Genomic DNA, 18,673 nt, shown 5'->3' on the forward strand with positions numbered 1-18,673 from the left:
TACTGGGTAGTAGAGGAAATAAAATGTGAATTCACAAAGTTCCTATAAACAAATGAGAATGAAAACACAACATACCAAAATCTTTGTAACACAGCAAAAGAGGTGCTGAGAGGACAATTTATTGCAATAAATGCACATATCCAAAAAGAAGAAAGAACAAAAATTAAAACACTAACAGAACATCCACAACAATTAGAAACAGACCAACAGAGGGAACCTACAGCCACCAAAAGAAAAGAAGTAATAAAGGTAAGAGAAGAAATAAATGAGATAGAAAAAAAAAATTATAGAAAGAATCAACAGGACAAGAAGCTGGTTCTTTGAAAAGATTAACAAAATTGACAAACCATTGGCAAACCTAACAAAAGAAAAGAGCGCGTAGACACAAATAACACACTACGTGGGAGATGTCACAACAGACCAAAGGAAACCAAAAGGATAATAACAGAATATTAGGAAAAGTTGTACTCCAACAAATTTGAAAACTTAAAAGAGATAGATACATTTTTAGAAAAACACAACCTACCTAAACTTACACAGAGTGAAGTAGAAAACCTGAACAGACACATAACAAAGGAGAAATTGATCAGGTCATAATAAAAAACTCCCAACCAAAAGAAGTCCAGGCCCAGATGGCTTCACTGGTGAGTTCTACCAAATATTCAGGGAAGAGATGTCACCAATTCTACTCAAACTATTCCAGAATATAGAGGAGGATGGAAAAACTTCCTTATACATTTTATGAAGCATGCATAACCCTCATACCAAAACCAAGGAAGGATATCTTTAAGAAAGAAAATTATAAACCAATATCCCTTATGAACAAAGAAGCAAACATTCTCAACAAAATCCTAGCCAACAGAATACAGCAGCACATCAAAAAAATAATACATAATGATCAAGTGGAATTTGTATCAGGGATGCAAGGATGGTTCAACAATAGAAAAACAATCAATATAATCAACCATATAAATAAAAGAACCACATGATCATAACGATTGATGCAGAAAAGGCATTTAACAAAATTCAACATCAATTCTTGATAAAAACAACTCAACAAAGTAGGATTGAATGGAAATTCTTCAACATAATTAAGAGCATATGTACAAAACCAACAGCCTACATTACTCTCAATGGAGAGAAACTAATAGACTTCCCTCTGTGAACGGGAACCAGACAAGGATACCCTTTGTTACCACTTCTATGCAATATTGTGCTGGAAGTCTTAGCCAGAGCTTTATGGCAAGACAGGGAAATTAAAGGCATCTAAATTGGCAAAGTATAAGTAAAACTCTATTTGCAGACAATATGATCTTATAAAGAGAAAACCCCAAAGACTCTGTAAAAAAAGTCACTAGACCTCATTTGAAATTTAGCAAATTGGCAGGATATAAGAACAACAACAAAAAAATCAGTTGGATTCCTCTATACCAATAATGACAGCGCTGAAAAGGACATTAGGAAAGCAGTACCATTTACAATAGCTACCCAAAGGATGAAATAACTAGGAATACATGTAACCAAAGAAACAAAGGAGCTATACAAAGAAAACTACAAAACACTACTACAAGAAACCAAAAGAGACCTACAAAAATGAAAGAAAGTACCATGATCCTGGATAGGAAGACTTAACATTGTGAAATTGTCAATACTACCCAAAGCAATCTACACTTGTAACACAATCCCAATCCAGAGTCCAGTGACAGTCTTTAGAGAGATGGAATAACCAATTACAAATATATGGAAAGGAAAGAGGCCTAGGATAACCAAAGCCCTGCTTAAAAAGAATAACAAGTTGGAAACCGCTCACTCCCTGATTTCAAAATTTATTACGCAGATACAGTGGTCAAAACAGCTTGGCACTCATACAATGAAAGATTCACAGATTAATGGAACAGAATCAAGAATCTAGAAATTAACCTGTCCACATACAGCCAACTGATTTTCAGCAACGTTCCTAAATATATAGCATGGGGAAGTGATAGTCTCTTCAACAGATGATGCTGGCATAACTGGAAAGTGATGCGCAAAAGATTGAAACAAGAACTTTACCTCACACCTTATACAAAAACCAACTCAGCATGGATTAAAGACCTAAATGTGAATCACAGAATTATAAAGGCCATCAATAAAAAAATGTGAGGGCTCTAATTCAGGGCATACACAGTCTACAAAACATTTTGAAAACTACACATACAAAAGTAGATGAAATAGATGACTGGGACATACTAAAAATTCAAAATGTATGTGCATCAAAAGACTTCATCAACAAATTGAACAGGGAACCCACAGAATAGGAAAAAATCTTTTGCAACGAAACAAAAAATATTTTGCAACAATCTAAAATATATAGCAACTAGAATACCTCTACAAGAAAAAGACAAATAACCCAGTTAAAATATGGGCACAGGACACGAACAGACACTTCACAAAGAAGGAGATCTGGGCAGCCAACAAACATGTGAAGAAATGTTCACGATCACTAGCCATTAGAGAGATGCAAATCAAAACAACCATGAGACATCATCTCACACCAGCAATAACAGCAAAGATCAAAATTAGAAAACAATAAATGCTGGTGAGGATGCGTCGATATTGGAACACTCCTGCAATGTTAGTGGGATTGCAAAATGGTCCAACCTCTCGGGAAAGCAATATATTGCTTTCTCAGAAGGTTGGAAATAGAAATACCTTATGATCCAGCAATTCCTCTACTTGGTATTTACCCACAAGAAATATGAGCCATAACACGAGTAGATAATATACACATCAATGTTCATAGCAGCACTATTTACAATAGCAAAAAGATGGAGACAGCCTAAGTGCTGGATAAACAAACTGTGTTTCATACACACAATGGAATATTTTTGTTGTTGTTGTTGTTGAGTGCCATCGAGTCGGGTCCGACCCATAGCGACCCTGTACAGGGTTTCCGAGGGTGTAAATCTTTACGGGAGTAGAAAGCCTCATCTTTCTCCCGCGGAGCGGCTGGTAGTTTCGAACCGCTGACCTTAAGGTTCGCAGCCCGATTCGTAACCACTACGCTACCAGAGCTCCCAATGGAATATTATGCTACCTTAAAGAACAACAAAGAAGCTGTAAGCTACCACATAACATGGATGAACCTTGACGACATTATGTTGAGTGAAATTAGTCAGTCACAAAAGGAGAACTACTGCATAGGACCACGATTGTAAAAGACTAAGAAAAAGAACACATACTAAAACTGGGGGGTGGGGGGGTGGGATTCTTTGCTGGTTACCAGGTAGTGGTGGATGTGGTTAGGGGAGGGTGGGGAAGGTAGAACACAGGGTAAGGAATAGACACAGGATAGTTTGGGTGCTGGTGAGGGGAGCAATACAGACAAAGGGAGAGCGGAATGGAAAAACAAGGTGGATGGGATAACATTTAGGTAGGTTAGCATGGGCTTAGTGGGTTAGAGGTAAATAATGATGTATGCACAACCTTGGAACAACAGGGCTCTGGGTTACATGCTGGACCACTTATCACAAGATCATCAGTTCAAATCTACCAACCATTTTATGGGAGAAAACTGAGGGCTTCTGCTTCCGTAAAGATTAGCATCCTTGAAAGCCCTATAGACAGTCACTTTAAATTGGAATGTCTAATCGGTATACCACCACCATCTTTCCATAGAGATTGTTTATATCAAAGTATACTGTCTCCAGGCAGGTTATATGCTTTTACTCATAAAGGCTTGAAATTACTTTTTTAAAAGATGACAAAATACTCTGATGCAGCTACTATAAACTTTAAACAATGTAAATTGTAAAAACAAAAACCCAATGTTTTCAAAAATAAATGAAAATGCTTTTTAACTGAGATGATTATATACATATGCATATGAAGAAAACTTAAAGATACATTAATAACTTAGTTATCCATGAATTCATATGTGTAAAGAGTATCTGGAATATCTATAATATGAATACAGTATCTATAATATGAATAGAATCAGTAAAAATCACTTTTATTCTAATTCAAGTCTGTTGCAAACTCTTGCAGAAGGGAGTTAGGGAATTTTCTTACCAAACAAAAGCTGCTCTTGTTTTAATTGTTTAGCAAGCCAAGGGTGAGTTTTAGATTAGAAGCTTCAGAGAGTTAATTGTATTTTCAAATCTATTTGAGAAGATTAACAGTCAGTATAAAATTTAAATGGTCAATGTTTCTACCCTATCTAAGCTTTGTGCTTTCTTTTTTTTTTATTTGGCATTTTTCATAGTTCTTAACAATATGAGCAGTACCCTTTCTAGTTGGATGAAACATTATTTCTACATCAAGGGAGTCCTTATCTACTTACATTGAATGACAAGAAACTCCATGGAGAGATTTGGGGTTCAAAATAGTGCAAAAAGCATAGTTACTTTTAATCTTACTTTAGAACTTTGCTCAGCCCAAATAGTTAGCAAATATGCAATTTATTTTGTTCCAAGTATCATAAATATTCTGTAGCATCTACTTTTTTTGACAGCCAAAGGGAAATTATTTACCATATATTATCTGAACAAACAAAAATTACTATGTTCTGCATCCTTTTAATAGTATCTTATTGTCATCCTAAAATTTTTCATTTTCAAGTTTTCTCTTTATTTCCACACTTGTAAATTTTTTTCGGGTATTCATAGTTTCCTGTTATTCTGTAGTTTAAAAGTTGCTGTTTTAATATATCTCATAGTATACTTACTTTTTGCATTTATAGTCAGATGATAAGAGGATTATTTATGAAACTCAATTTTGAATATATCTAATATAAATATTACGTTAGTGTGATAGGCCAGATTCTTTGTAGAGTCTATCCCTGTTACTGAGTAAAGAAAAAAAAAAATTGTGGTTGTTTATCATTTTTAGAAGAATTATACTGTGATTTCCAAATCATGCTGATTGATTATACCTATATAATTTCTTGATTTATGCATTTTGTCCTTAGAGAACATTTACTGGTTTGTAAACTAGATCTACTTTCACATATTTTTTTAGTTTGAATTTCTGTTAAATTATAGGGAAATAATCCATCCCACACCTCTGTTTGTGGTATGATTATTCTATTGTGCAGACACATTTAGGGAAAGAAAATCTTGCATTAAGTAACTTCATAATTTTTAGTAGCAGTCTATTATAAAGTTAAGAATGCAGCCTTTTGTTTTTTCAAGTGGTGATTTACTTTCAGGCCCCACTTCAGATTTTCAAAAACCCTGTGTTTGTAATGTGCCAGTAAATTATGGATGATTTAATGTATATATCCTCTCATTTCAGGAAAGCAATTCAAATTACAGGTATTGGTTTTGCCTCCCCTGCATCTTTTCCTTCCCATCTTTTTAAATCCATCCTATTTCATGGAGCTCTTTCTATTCCGCTCAATAATCGTTATGTTCACAAAATGTTCGTAAGCCTCATAATAAGGGTTATTATACCAGGCCTTTATTTTCAGACTCAAAAAACAGAATGCAAAAACAGATTGACTTCTTATATTTAAACTTTGTGAAACTTGTATCTATAGGTATATTTTCACACCTCTTCCCTGTAAAATTTTAAATGTCATCCATTAAGACTTCCCTTTATCCTTTTTATCACTAAAGTCAGCTTTGTAGTAGTAATCCTTTTGTTGTTGTTATGTGCCGTCAAGTAGGTTACAACTCATAGTGACCCTGTATTGGTTTTCCTGAGACTTCAAATCTTCGAAGGAGCAGACAGCCTCATTTTTCACCCAAGGAGTGGCTGGAGGGCTCAAACCTCAGACATTGTGGTTCAAAGCCGAGTACTTATCTTCTGGAGACACCGTGTTCCCTGTAGTCATTTAGCCATGGTTTACCTTCCTTGCTCTACTGCTCTACAAAATGTTCTGAGCTGAAATTCAGCACATGGGGGAATTTTGACACTGAGAACAGAAAAATGGGGAAACATGAATTAAAGTTCTGAACTGACCCCAGAACAACCCAAAGAAGTAGGTCTCCCTTGTCAGAAGAACCCTGATGATATAGAAGGCTAACTGCTTGACTGCTAGCTGCAAGATAAATGGTTCAAGCCCACTAGCTGCCTCATGTGAGAAAGCTGAAACAGTTTGCTCCCATAAAGATTTACAGTTTCAGAAATCTTATGGAGTAATTCTACTCTGTTCTATGGGGTTTCTATGACTAAGAATTGACTCAGTGTTAGTGTGTTTGGTTGGATTTCATTAGAGGAACACCTAGAGTTTCTCACATATCATTGAAATGTTAGAGGAAAAGGTTTGTAGCTAATTCAGGCTAGAAAGAGTTTTTGAATGATATTCTCAGATAAATTAGGTAAAATGTGGGTTTGCATTTTTGTTGTTGTTGTTACTACTGATAGTATTACTAAATCTTAATAATAACCATCAGTTTGCTCTTTACTTTAGAAATGTGTTCTGAATCTTTGGTAGTTCTTTAACTATCCATTTTTTATCAATTACAATGAAGAGATTATATTTAAGACATAATATCCTTAGCTCAAATGTATTATTTTATTTTGATTTTTGGTCTCTCTCAATTAAAATCCATGCTTTAAATTCAAATGTTTCTTGTTGAATATTATCAAGCCAAATAATTGGAGATGAGCATTACCATTTCCAACTGACCTCAACTTCACACCAAATTACAGTTTAACTCATGTTCTTCTAATAATGGTTGCAGCCACTTGTTCACTTCACAGAATTTTTGAAGATTCTCTCATAAACAAGTCATGGTATGGTGCTGTTGGTTAATGTGCTGAACTGCAAAGTCCACTTAAACTGGGAGGCTGGCAGTTCAAGTTCATCAGCTGCTCCTCAGAAATCTTATACAGGGTTACTATGGGTCGGAATCCAACTCTATGGCACTTAACAACAAGATCTCATAAGCAAAAGCAGTCTGCATCAGCATAAATTTTAATAGTATTCTCTCCTATTATGATGTAGCATACTCAGCAAATGGGTTATCTGTGTTGATCGTAACTGTCATTTTAAGAAATTATCAGTAGGACTGTTTTTTCCAGTAAATATAAAATATTGCTTCCACAGAATTATAGATAAATGATTTTTAAACTATGAGTTATTTTGCATTATTTTATAGCCTGTACATAATTTTACCATTTACACAGATAATTTACACATAATGGTGATCATTTTACAGATGATAATTTTTTATCTAAACTTTCCTTTACATTTATTTTTGTTCCTTTTACATTTGTTTCTGTACCACTTAATCTCAGTGTCATTATTTATAATCTGAGATATGAAATCTGCATTGAGAGATCTGCTGGATCCTATTTACTGGTGGAAATAGGACCAGAGTCACATGAGTCTAAAATATGCAGTTTATTTCAGCGAGACTATATTCTTCAAGTGTTCCCCTGTACCTCCATATATTGTATCATGTCATGCTACATGATTTTATTTAAAAAAAAAATGAAGTCAAGCCCACAGTTATCAAGTCAATTGAAGCTCTTAGCAACCCTCTTTAGGGTTTCTGAGTCTGTATAAAGCTTTACTGGAGAAGAAAGTCTCCTCTCCATCCCGTGGTGGAGCTGGTGTGTTTAACTGATGACCTTGGTGTTAGCAGTCCTGTGCTTATTCTACAAATCCACCAGGGTGCTTTACATGATCTTATAGAAAAGATTTTTCTCTTAAATGTTTCATGACATCATATTGATTATTTTATAATCTAAGTATTTTAGTTATAATCTGTGTTTGGTTTCTTAGTGCTGCCATAATATAATATCACAAACTGGATTCAGAGCATATTTCTAAAGTAAATATAAGAACAGATTTTATTCTTTCAGAGCATGTTTCTAAAGTAAATATAAGAATGGATTTTATTGTTTCAGAATATTGGAGACTAAGATTATGAAAGCAGAGTATTTATTGGTCATGTTGATTCCTTATGAAACTTTGAGGCAGTATCTCTGTTCTGTAACTCTCTTCTAGCTTGGAGTAGCTCCAGAAATTTCTGAAGCATAAAATTGCATGCTTTCTTTGTCTCCCTTTCTCTGTGTCTCTTCTCTTCTATAAGGACACCAGTCACATTGAATTAATTAGAGTGTACCCTTATGCTCCAGTATAATTTATGTTAACATAACTGATAATACCTTAAAAGACTATTTCCAAACAGGATTACATTCACAGGTACGTCAACATTATCTTTTGGAAGGACACAATTGAATGACTAACAAAAGCCCTGAAAGTGTGCAAAAGCACACTTTAGTAAAGTTTTAATCTCTATGGAATAGTAGGCTTATTTTACTTTACTTTTAAAATAAGGGTATATATCAACTAAGAAAATGAATAATTATGATGAATTTTAACTCTTAAATTACTTATTACACTGTAAACATAAGTTTATTTTTTAAGGGCAGTAAAATCCTAACCTCTTAGCATTTTAGCTAATTAAATAAATGTGATCTATTTCCTCCATAATGAACCTTACTAGCACCATCTATGCATTCACATTCCCTCAGTTATAATTATATTTAGTATCTGAGGCTGACATTATATATTCATTTGTTCTAAGTCAGCAACTGGGTTTGGGCTTCCTGAAAAAGCTCACAGGTTGATAGCTTGTCAGAAATAATTTAATTGAAGGCTTACTTTTTTTTTTTTTTTCCATTTTTCCATACAGACTGTAATCAGTAGGCTTTTGTAAAAATATGGCACCCAATTCTCCCTCCCACAGCACTCTCTGCTTCTCTGCTGAGTTCAATAATTCATTGCAATGGCAACATAGAACACAGACATCATATTCATAGTAAGAGAAACTAACAGGTTACATTTCAGGTTAGAAATAGTCAGGGCTCAGTTCTCTCATCAAGGCAGCCTCTTCTCAGCTATGCCCACAAATAGTCCTCTCTCTGTTTAGGCAATGTTTCAAAGATGTTTCAGGACTGCTGATAAATGCCCACAGGACGTACCACTCAGCCATGAACCTCAGTCTGAAGGTATTTGGCTATAGCTCCATGGGTCAGCAATTCTAGCTCCCCTAATGAAGTGCCCAGTGGCACTTCACTCTGTAAGTACGCCTCCTGTCCAAAGGAACCCACAACTTTCTCTTATGCTCTGCCTTTTTGTTCTACTGTTGCAGTTCCTCTATCACTCCTCAGGTATTATAGCTTTCTCTTGCCAGGTCAAGGAGATTCAGTGCTCACGGTTTGGGGGATCCAAATAATGCACTCTACTTCTGCCTTTTTTTTTTTTTGATGGTAGTGAGATCCCTCCTCCTGCTTCTGAGATGACTCATTTTAAACCTATGTCAGAGTTCCAAGTATTTACATTTGCAAATCTGTTAACAATCACAGCTGAAGCACATAATCCTATCAGCATCCTTTCCCATATTTTCTTAGCCAGACCCATTAGGAAAAAGTCATTTGGTGGAGTTTGCAAAGCCTATGGCTGGTAAAGACGTGAAATGTCTACTGCTCCACCACTGTCCTTGCCAGTCTTCCAGCTGGCTTTCATTAGCACTGACACCATGCATCATAAGCTGACAAAATGATGCACACTCCAAGAAAGTTGAGTTTTCTAACAAAGAAGATAGTTACATTGTGAAATTACTTTAATATTGTCAATTGGAAATACATCCTTTCTACTGCTTTTAGAACATCTGTATTGGGTTAAGTAAGGTCTAGGTTATGAATCGGGCTGCTAACCTCAAGGTCAGCAGTTCAAAACTACCAGCCATTCCGCGGGAGAAAGATGAGGCTTTCTGCTCCCATAAAGATTTACAGCATCAGAAACCCTGTACAGGGTCGCTGTGAGTTGGAACTGACTCCATGGCACAAAACAACAACAGGTGATATGCAGACTGTGTTTTTCTGTCATATACCCTATCTACTTATAACAATTTTACTTTTTTTTTAAATCATAATTTTAAACAAAACACCTCTATGCTGTATTTGGCAATTTATTTTAATAGAATTATAAGAAATTCAATAAAGATTTAAAGATTACTATAAAAAGGATAAAGGAGATGTTGACAAATATGGGGAAAATAATGTAACAAATAAAGTTTCAAAATTAATTAGGTGTTTTCAGATAGCATAGAATTGAAAATATTATCTAACTGAATCTATTATAATCATTAGAAATAATTTATTAATAACATTGAAATTAGATATTATATATGTTGTTGTCAATGCCATCAAGTTGATTCTGACCCACAGCAACCCTGTAAGCATTTCCAAGGAGCAGCTGGTGAGCTTGAACCACCAACCTTGCAGTTCAAATGGCTTTGCAGTCTGGTGCATTAACCCACAGCGCCACACCAGGACTCCATGGTTAATGTATAACCAAGTATAAATATTGTCTTGTACTATACTACTAACCACAAGGTTGGTGGTTCAAACCCACAAGTCATTCCTTCGAAACCCTATACAGGGTCACTATGCTTATATACCGACTCACCAGCACTTAACAATAACAATTATCTACAATTTATTCTTTAAATTTTTAATTTATTATATTTTCATACTTATAATATGAATTGACCATTTGACTTAGATTTATAATGAAAATTATACATAAATTTTCTTTAACCATGAAAAAGACTCTGCTGTTTCCATTAATATAGGTTTTGGCTTTATGTAGCAAAAGCATTAATTATAACGATTACTAAAGTAATTTTTAGGCTTTAACAGAGAAATTTTAGAAGACGTTAAATGCACAATTGTATCCAAAATTCTCAGGCAAACACCAGAGGTTTACTTTAACCAGGAGATGTTTCTAATAGCCTCTATCTCTATTTTCTGAAACTTTCTCCTCTTTTGTGTTATGTTGACTGCAGGTCTGATACAATGTATAGCAGAGAAGAAAATCAGAAAGGAAAGGAGACATGAGAACCTATAAGATAGCATTAAAACTAATTTGACAGTTAGAGTTGAAATTAAAATAAATATTTTACTTTTGTTTCAGAGTCAACATGGTACACTTGACACACTTTACTGGGGGACATTAATTTTATACATATATATCTGGTTGTTGGTTATGTGCAATGGAGTCATTTCCAACTCATAGTGACCCTGCATAGGGTTTCCAAGGAGCAGCTGTGAGGTTGAACTGCCAACTTGGCGGTTCAAACCAACTTTGCAGTCCAGCGCAGTAATCCACAGTTCCACACCACAACAGTGTGTGTATATATATATATATATATATACACACACACACAAACAGCATATATACACACAGCATATATATACCCACAGTGTGTGTATATATATATATATATATATACACACACACACACACACCTCTGAGAACTATGTCATTACAAGATGATAGAAGAGATTTTTACTTTCTGCTTTGTGAGTATAATTATTACATAAAATGTTTTAACTTTCCTTCCTTGAAAGTTAGACCTTGGATTGGAAAGCTAATTAGTAGTGAAGACAAGAACTGTTCACAAATCATTCAGTTTTTATATTTAATTCCTTTTTCAGGTATTTAATGGAAAGCTATAAAATGAAACTACTCACTCAGTATTATAATACCTTGATTTATTTTTCTTATTAAAAATAATTGAAAAAATATATATAATTCTTCTTCTTCCCCTCCTCCTTTTTTAGCAATGGTTGTTTTGAACAACTTGGAACCAAATACTACATATGAAATCAGGGTTGCTGCTGTAAATGGAAAAGGGCAAGGAGATTACAGTAAAATAGAAATCTTCCAAACGCTGCCAGTTCGTAAGTAATCTTCTGTGTTGTTTTCTTTGTTGATATTCTTTTCACTTGCAAACTTAAAGGGATTTTAAAATAGAGTAAAAGTGTCAACACTTGTGGAAGTGAATAATGTATTTATTTCAATGGTAGTATTGAGAATATAAAGACAAATATTACAACAAAATGTGCAAAGATCTGGAATCAGAAAACCAAAAAGGAAGAACACAGGCAGCAATTCTCAAACTGGGAGAACTAAAGAAAAAAATCAAGCCTCAACTTTTGTTATAGAAAGATTCTATGGGCAAATTATTGAATGATGCAGAAAGCATCAAGAGAAGATGGAAGGAATGTGCAGAGTCACTGTACCAAAAGGAAATGGTTGAATTTCAACCATTTCAAGAAGTATCATATGATCAAGAGCCAATGACACTGAAGGAAGAAGTCCAAGGTGCATGGATGGAATTCACAAAGAACAAGGCATGAGGAATTGATGGTATAAAAATTGAAATCTTTCAAGAAAGTAAAGTGGCATAGGAGACACTCACTCATCTATGCCAAGAAATTTAGAAGACAACTATCTGGCTGACTGGAAGAGATCCATATTTGTGTCCATTCCAAAGAGAGGTGATCCAATGGAATGCGGAAATCATCGGAGGATCTCTTTGATATCCCATGCGAGTGAAGTTTTACTAAAAGTAATACAGAAACGGCTACAATCATACATTGACAGAGAACTTGCTTAGGTTCAAGCTGGATTCAGAAGAGGCCATGGAACAAGGGATACCATTGCTGATGTCCAATGGATCTTGGCTGAAAGCATAGAATATCAGAAAGATGTTTCCCTGTGCTTTATTGACTATGCAAAGGCTTTCAATTGTGTGGATAATGACAAGCTATGGACAAAATTGCAAAGTATGAGTATTCCTGAACATTTAATTGTGTTCATGGGGAATCTGTACATGGACAAAGAGGCAGTTGTTTGAACAGAACATGGGAACACTGAATGGTTTATAATTAAGAAAGGTGTGTACAGGGTTGTATTCTTTCACCATACTTATTCAACCTGTATGCTGAGCAGATAATCTGAGAAGCTGGGTTCTATGAAGGAAAACGTGGTATTAGGATTGGAGGAAGACTCATTAACAACCTGCGATATGTAGATGATATATCCTTGCTTGCTGAAAGTGAAGAAGACTTACAGTATTTACTAATGAAGGTTAAAGAGCACAGCCTTTGGTATGTGCCCAATGTAAAGAAAACAAACATACTCACCACTGGACCAATAAACAACATTCTTATCAACAGAAAAAAAAATTGAAGTTGTCAAGGACTTCATTCTTCTTGGAACAACTATCAACACTCATGGAAGCAGCAGTCAAGAAATCAAACGATGTATTGAATTGGGCAAATCTGCTGCACAAGATCTTTTTAAAGTGTTGAAGAGCAGAGATGTCAGCTTGAAGACTAAGGTGTGCCTGACCCAAGCTATGGTATTTTCAATAACCTCATATGCATGCGAAAGCTGGACAGTGAATAAGGAAGACGGTAGAAGAATTAATGCATTTGAGTTATGTGTTGAAGGAGAATATTGAAAGTCCCATGGGCTCCCCATAGAACCAACAGATCTGTGTTGTAAGAAGTGTAACCAGAGTGCTCCTTGGAGGCCAGGATGGCCAAACTTTGTCTCTCATACTTCAGACATATTGTCAGGAGGTACCTGTTGCTGGAGAAGGATATCATGTTTGGTAAGGTCAGAGAAAAAGAGGAAGACCCCCAGCAAGATGGATTGGCAATGTGGCAGCATCAATGGGCTCAAGAGTGGCAACGCTAGTGAAGTTGGCCCAAGATCGGGCAGTGTTTCCTTCTGCTGTAAATAAGGTTGCCATGAATCAGTACCGACTTGGTGGCACCTAACAATAAATCTCAGTGTAAAAAAAGGATTTTCACTCTGAAGCAAAGGTAAGAGAAATGATGCGCTGAAATAGTTCTTAGAACATTGTTCCAGGCATAAAGATGTTATTCATAGTCTGATTAATGTAATTGAAGTACTCAAATTTATTCTGTGGGACAGTGGGAAATGTCTACACAATATGTTAATTACACTGTTATTTTGTTGAGTCGTGAGTATTGCCTTATTCTACAATTTATATGTAAGATCTAATGTGACAAAGATGAGCTACTAAATTAATCCATCACCACAGTGAATACAGGAAAACAATCACTCCATTAGCTTATTATCTTAATCATCCTGGTTTGGGGTACTATGCAATCATTTGAGTTCACTTGAGAGAGTATGAAAATCTTAAAAAGACTTAATGTTTCCTTTATGTTAAATAAATTTTAATAAAAAAGAAAATAATTTTGCATAATCTTGCCTACTCTATATATGTGGAAGGTGAACCAAACTGGCTACCATAAATTATTTTACCTAAATTCATGACTTGTTATATTTGTTCTCATAAAATCTGTGATATGTATTCTCTTTTCTCTACCCCACAATACAAGTGTCTTTTCCAGGCTCTTATGGTTTTGCATCAAGTAAATCTTGTCTCAAAATCCCACCTCTAGAATATGTTTTCTTAATCCATTTAACAAACTAATCATAATAATTATTACTATAATTATTATGAAGGGTGTGCCCAACAACATCATGTCAGCAGCATACAACAAGGAGCTCTCATTCTAATTTACCAAGCATCGATGGCACCCTTCTCATTACAAATTCTTTCAATTATTACAGCTTTATTATATTAAAATATTATAAACATACTTGTTAAATCATCTGTATATGGAAGACTCAGGAGCAAGTGTTTTTTAACTACTAGAAGAAAAATATGGCGCACAGTTCAATAGAATTGGATGCTACAAAAAATTTTTATTCAACAATATTGTTGTTGTTCTTGTTATACCATGGAGTCGATTTCGACTCATAGCGACCCTGTACAGGGTTTCTGAGGCTGTAAATCTTTATGGGAGCAGAAAGCCTCATCTTTCTTCCGCAGAACGGCTGGTAGTTTTGAACTGCTGACCTTGAGGTTAGCAGCCTGATTTGTAACCACTAAGCTACCAGAGCTATTCAACAATATAGCTTGTCAAAAAAAAAATGTTTGTGGTAATAGAAAACTAACTGTTAAACTGTTATTTTTCTTAGTTGGCATACTGCTTATATAGATTAATATGTTAATATGTTTGCCTTCATGTTTGTAATCTATTAATTATACAAATATAATTTCATGCTATTAATACTAAGCAAAACAAAGTTTTTTACTTGTATACTGCAGTAGTTTTTAAAGCATTTGCATATAAATATAACCAAAATATTTAGTTCTGAATTTTTCACAATTTTGGCATGCTTCTTCTAGTTTCATGAATGCTGCTGTTACTTTTATGGGAAAATCGAGAACCCTAAATTATATCACATCAAATGTCAAATAGCAAATGGTAAATACAGAGACAACTTCATGCCTTTTGACAACATGGTTCTTTTTATTAAAATGCAATTTCTACAGACTTAAGTTATGTGTGTGAATAAGGAGAATGTTGTATTGCATATTCAGGTGAACCAAGTCCTCCATCAATTCATGGACAGCCAAGCAGTGGGAAGAGCTTTAAACTCAGCATTACCAAACAGGATGATGGAGGGGCTCCTATTTTGGAATATATCATAAAATATAGAAGTGTAAGTATCCCATTTATTATTATTTTGTAGCAGATGTTTTTTAGTTCTGTGAAGATTTGAATTAAGTTCACAGATACATCAGGTGTGAATTCATATTAAATAACAGCAGTGATAATAGTAGTCATAAGTATTCAAATACCTATTTTGCATTCCTAAAATGTATTATTATATGTTGTGAAATATTTTTCTTTTTATATTAAGCATAAATTATGGAAATTATATCATTGTGCTTTATGCTGATTGTGATTTCTAGGTGTGAAATGGGACTTGCCAATGTTTCCTAGATGAGATACATTGTCTCTCTTTCTTCTGTCAAATTTTGCAGAATATTTTCCTTCCATTCCTCATACAATTAATAGCCCTAAACTAAGCCCTCTCATCACTTGCAGTTACTGTAAATAGAATTATTAGCAAATACACTTGAGAAACAAATTAATCAAATTATTAATTTTTTTTTTTACCCTTGGTCTGAAAAAACAATGGTCATATTGAACTTAAAGAAGAGGGAATTTTTTTTTTTCTAGTTAATTTAGAACAAACAAGGAAATTTATTTAATCAAGATGCGCACTTGGACTTTTCATATATGTATACATATAGAGAGTAATACTTGCTAGTTGTCTACAGAGAGATACAGAATAAAGCTGGTTGTACTGTTTCTCTGGCATTAGCTAGCAATAATACCAGAGGCCACTGAAAGTGATTTCTCCTTACAACTTAATCCCAAGTACTATTGAGTATTTCTGTCTACTGTAAAAAATGTTAAAAAAACAAAACAAAAACAAAAGCTCAATTTTAAGTTAAATTTGGTAAGGTTTATTTGTTAATGTATATAATCTTTCCTAAGGAGCCCTGGTTAAGGAGCTCTGGTAGCGTAGTGGTTACGAATCGGGCTGCGAACCTTAAGGTCAGCGGTTCGAAACTACCAGCCGCTCCCCGGGAGAAAGATGAGGCTTTCTACTCCCGTAAAGATTTACACAATCGGAAACCCTGTACAGGGTCGCTATCGGTCAGAACCGACTCGACGGCACTTGAGAACAACAACAAGGAGCCCTGGTTACATAGTGGTTATGAGTCAGACTGTTAATCTTAAGGTCAACAGTTTGAAACTACAGCAGTTCAGCAGGAGAAAGATGAGACTTTCTGCTTCCATAAAGATTTACAGCATCCGAAACTCTATACAGAGTCTCTGTGAGTCGGAATTAACCCCATGGCACATAGCCACCACCCTCACCAATCTTTCCTACAAAAAGGGCCAATTTGATTTTTATATTGCCTGAACACAATGTTTTTAATAATATCAATGTTTTGTTTTAGCAGATAGACTTTAAATAATTAGTCTTGACATAGTGTGTACATACATTTTAAATATTTTATCAATTTAATTATTTTCTAAATTATAATATTAATGGTTCCAAAATATTGCATCAAAGTTTTGAAGAATCAATTTAATCATTTAAATTTACAGTTAATATTCCCTTCAGAGAACCTCTCTTTCACCCAGGTTTCACCATCAGTGATAAGTAGCTGTGTGTGTCCTTTGGCTACTCTACTATGAGACTCCACACCTGTGTTGCAAGATAGCTCTGACAGGCTCATTATTGGCAGTTAACACGATAGTTTCATACAGTTAAAGCTAGGTTTCTTGACCAATCTCATTTTCCCATGTAGACATTCTTTAAATGGGAGAGAGTCTCATTCTAATGAATATAAGGCTGAACACAATACTTTCAATTTTTTAAATGGTGATAACAGGCCTTCCACATAGACTGTAACTCACACTTGTACCCAGTAGATTTTATGGTTAAAAAATACAAGTAGCTGATAAAAGTTTTAAGAAAACACCAATAAAATCGAATAATAAATATATTTCGATGTTGATAATTAGCTAAAATTGAATAATACATTTTACTTGTCCTTTCTAAAGCTGCATAAGGAAACTAACACAAATGCTATATTTATTTCAAATGTAATTGTTAATTTGAAATTATAATAGAAAATATTATTTCTTATGCTATCTTTTTATATCTCATATACGAGCAGTTTTGTTAGCAAAATATTTATATTTTAGAAATGTGTATTGTGAAATTATTGAGCTATTTCTATTTCCAGTTATGACAAAATAATAATGACCATGAGTACTCAGAGTTTATACTTTTCTCAAAATATTTAAGACAAATCCAATAGATAACATTATAAACTCAGTCAAGAAAATGCAATTGTTATTTGCAGAGAGTGGTCAGTAATGTTTATATAAATTTTACTCATAAAATTAGCATATATTGTGTCTACAGTAGAAATAATTTTGGATTGGAGATAAAATTACTCATAGTTAGTAGATGTTAAAGCAAAATGTTATGTTTTTTGTTTATTTCTTACCTTCAAAGCATTCTGAATTTAGCCAATCCAAAGCTAGAGCTGTAGACACTCAAAATGTTTTTCTCTGTATTATTTCATTTCACCATGTTGGTCTTTATTCTCGTGCATTTAATCTTGTGGCTTAAGATCCACATTCATAATGTGAAAACAGTTTGAAGAACAAAAAGAGCAGCAGTCTGATTCAATCTTCTTTTTAGTAGACAAATGGAGAGTTGGGTGAACTAAATTTGGGACCTGTCACAAATAGCTAATCTGATTATCTTTACAAACTATCTTAATGGCTACTTGTCACTAATCATGCATTTCACATTGTAACTCTCAAAATATGCACACTACTGCCATTTTGGAAGTGCTGTGGCTCCATATAATAAGTACTGGAATGTGACACACAAGGACTGAGGTTTGAGCCTGCTAGGAGCTCAAGGGAGAAAGATGAGGATTTCAACTCCCATGAAGATTTACAGTCTTAGAAACTCTATACAGGGTCACTATGAGTTGGAACAGACTAGACTAGTACTTAACATCAACAAAACAGTAGCATTTTGGTTGGGACAATATTTGTTTATCCAGAATTCTACCACCTAATGTATAGTCCATGTGTATAGTCTTCTATTATGCTGTCTAAAGAAGTTGTTTGAGATGAACAAATCATTGGTTTAGCAGAATTCTATCATGGAATCTCCAGCATCATTTCTATCACCAAGGCAATATTTTCCAAATACTGAGCCTCCCTCTTTGCTCCCAACCTTTGCATTCCAATCACCAGTAATGAGCAATACATCTTGATTGCATATTTTATCAATCTCAGATTGAAGAAGTCAGTAGAATTCTATTTCATCCTTACTGGCTTTAGTGGTTGGTATGTAAATTTGAATAATAGTGGTATTAACTGGGCTTCCCTGTAGGCGCATGGATATTATCCTATCACAGACAGCGTTGTACCTCATGACTGATCT

At 34.5% G+C, this 18,673-nt stretch overlaps 1 protein-coding gene across 2 annotated transcripts in view; it reads left to right on the plus strand.

Annotated features, from left to right (window-relative positions):
* NCAM2 (neural cell adhesion molecule 2) overlaps positions 1 to 18,673 on the plus strand; it is an 834,023-nt gene that overhangs the window by 708,878 nt on the left and 106,472 nt on the right. For both annotated transcript variants that reach the window (XM_006876060.1, XM_006876061.1), the window contains 2 exons: positions 11,566 to 11,685; positions 15,219 to 15,340. In XM_006876060.1, coding sequence (XP_006876122.1) covers positions 11,566 to 11,685; positions 15,219 to 15,340 — 242 coding nt within the window. The remainder of the gene's footprint in view (positions 1 to 11,565; positions 11,686 to 15,218; positions 15,341 to 18,673) is intronic.

This window comes from Chrysochloris asiatica, unplaced genomic scaffold (genome assembly GCF_000296735.1).
Source record: "Chrysochloris asiatica unplaced genomic scaffold, ChrAsi1.0 scaffold00351, whole genome shotgun sequence".
Classification (NCBI taxonomy): Eukaryota; Metazoa; Chordata; class Mammalia; order Afrosoricida; family Chrysochloridae; genus Chrysochloris; species Chrysochloris asiatica.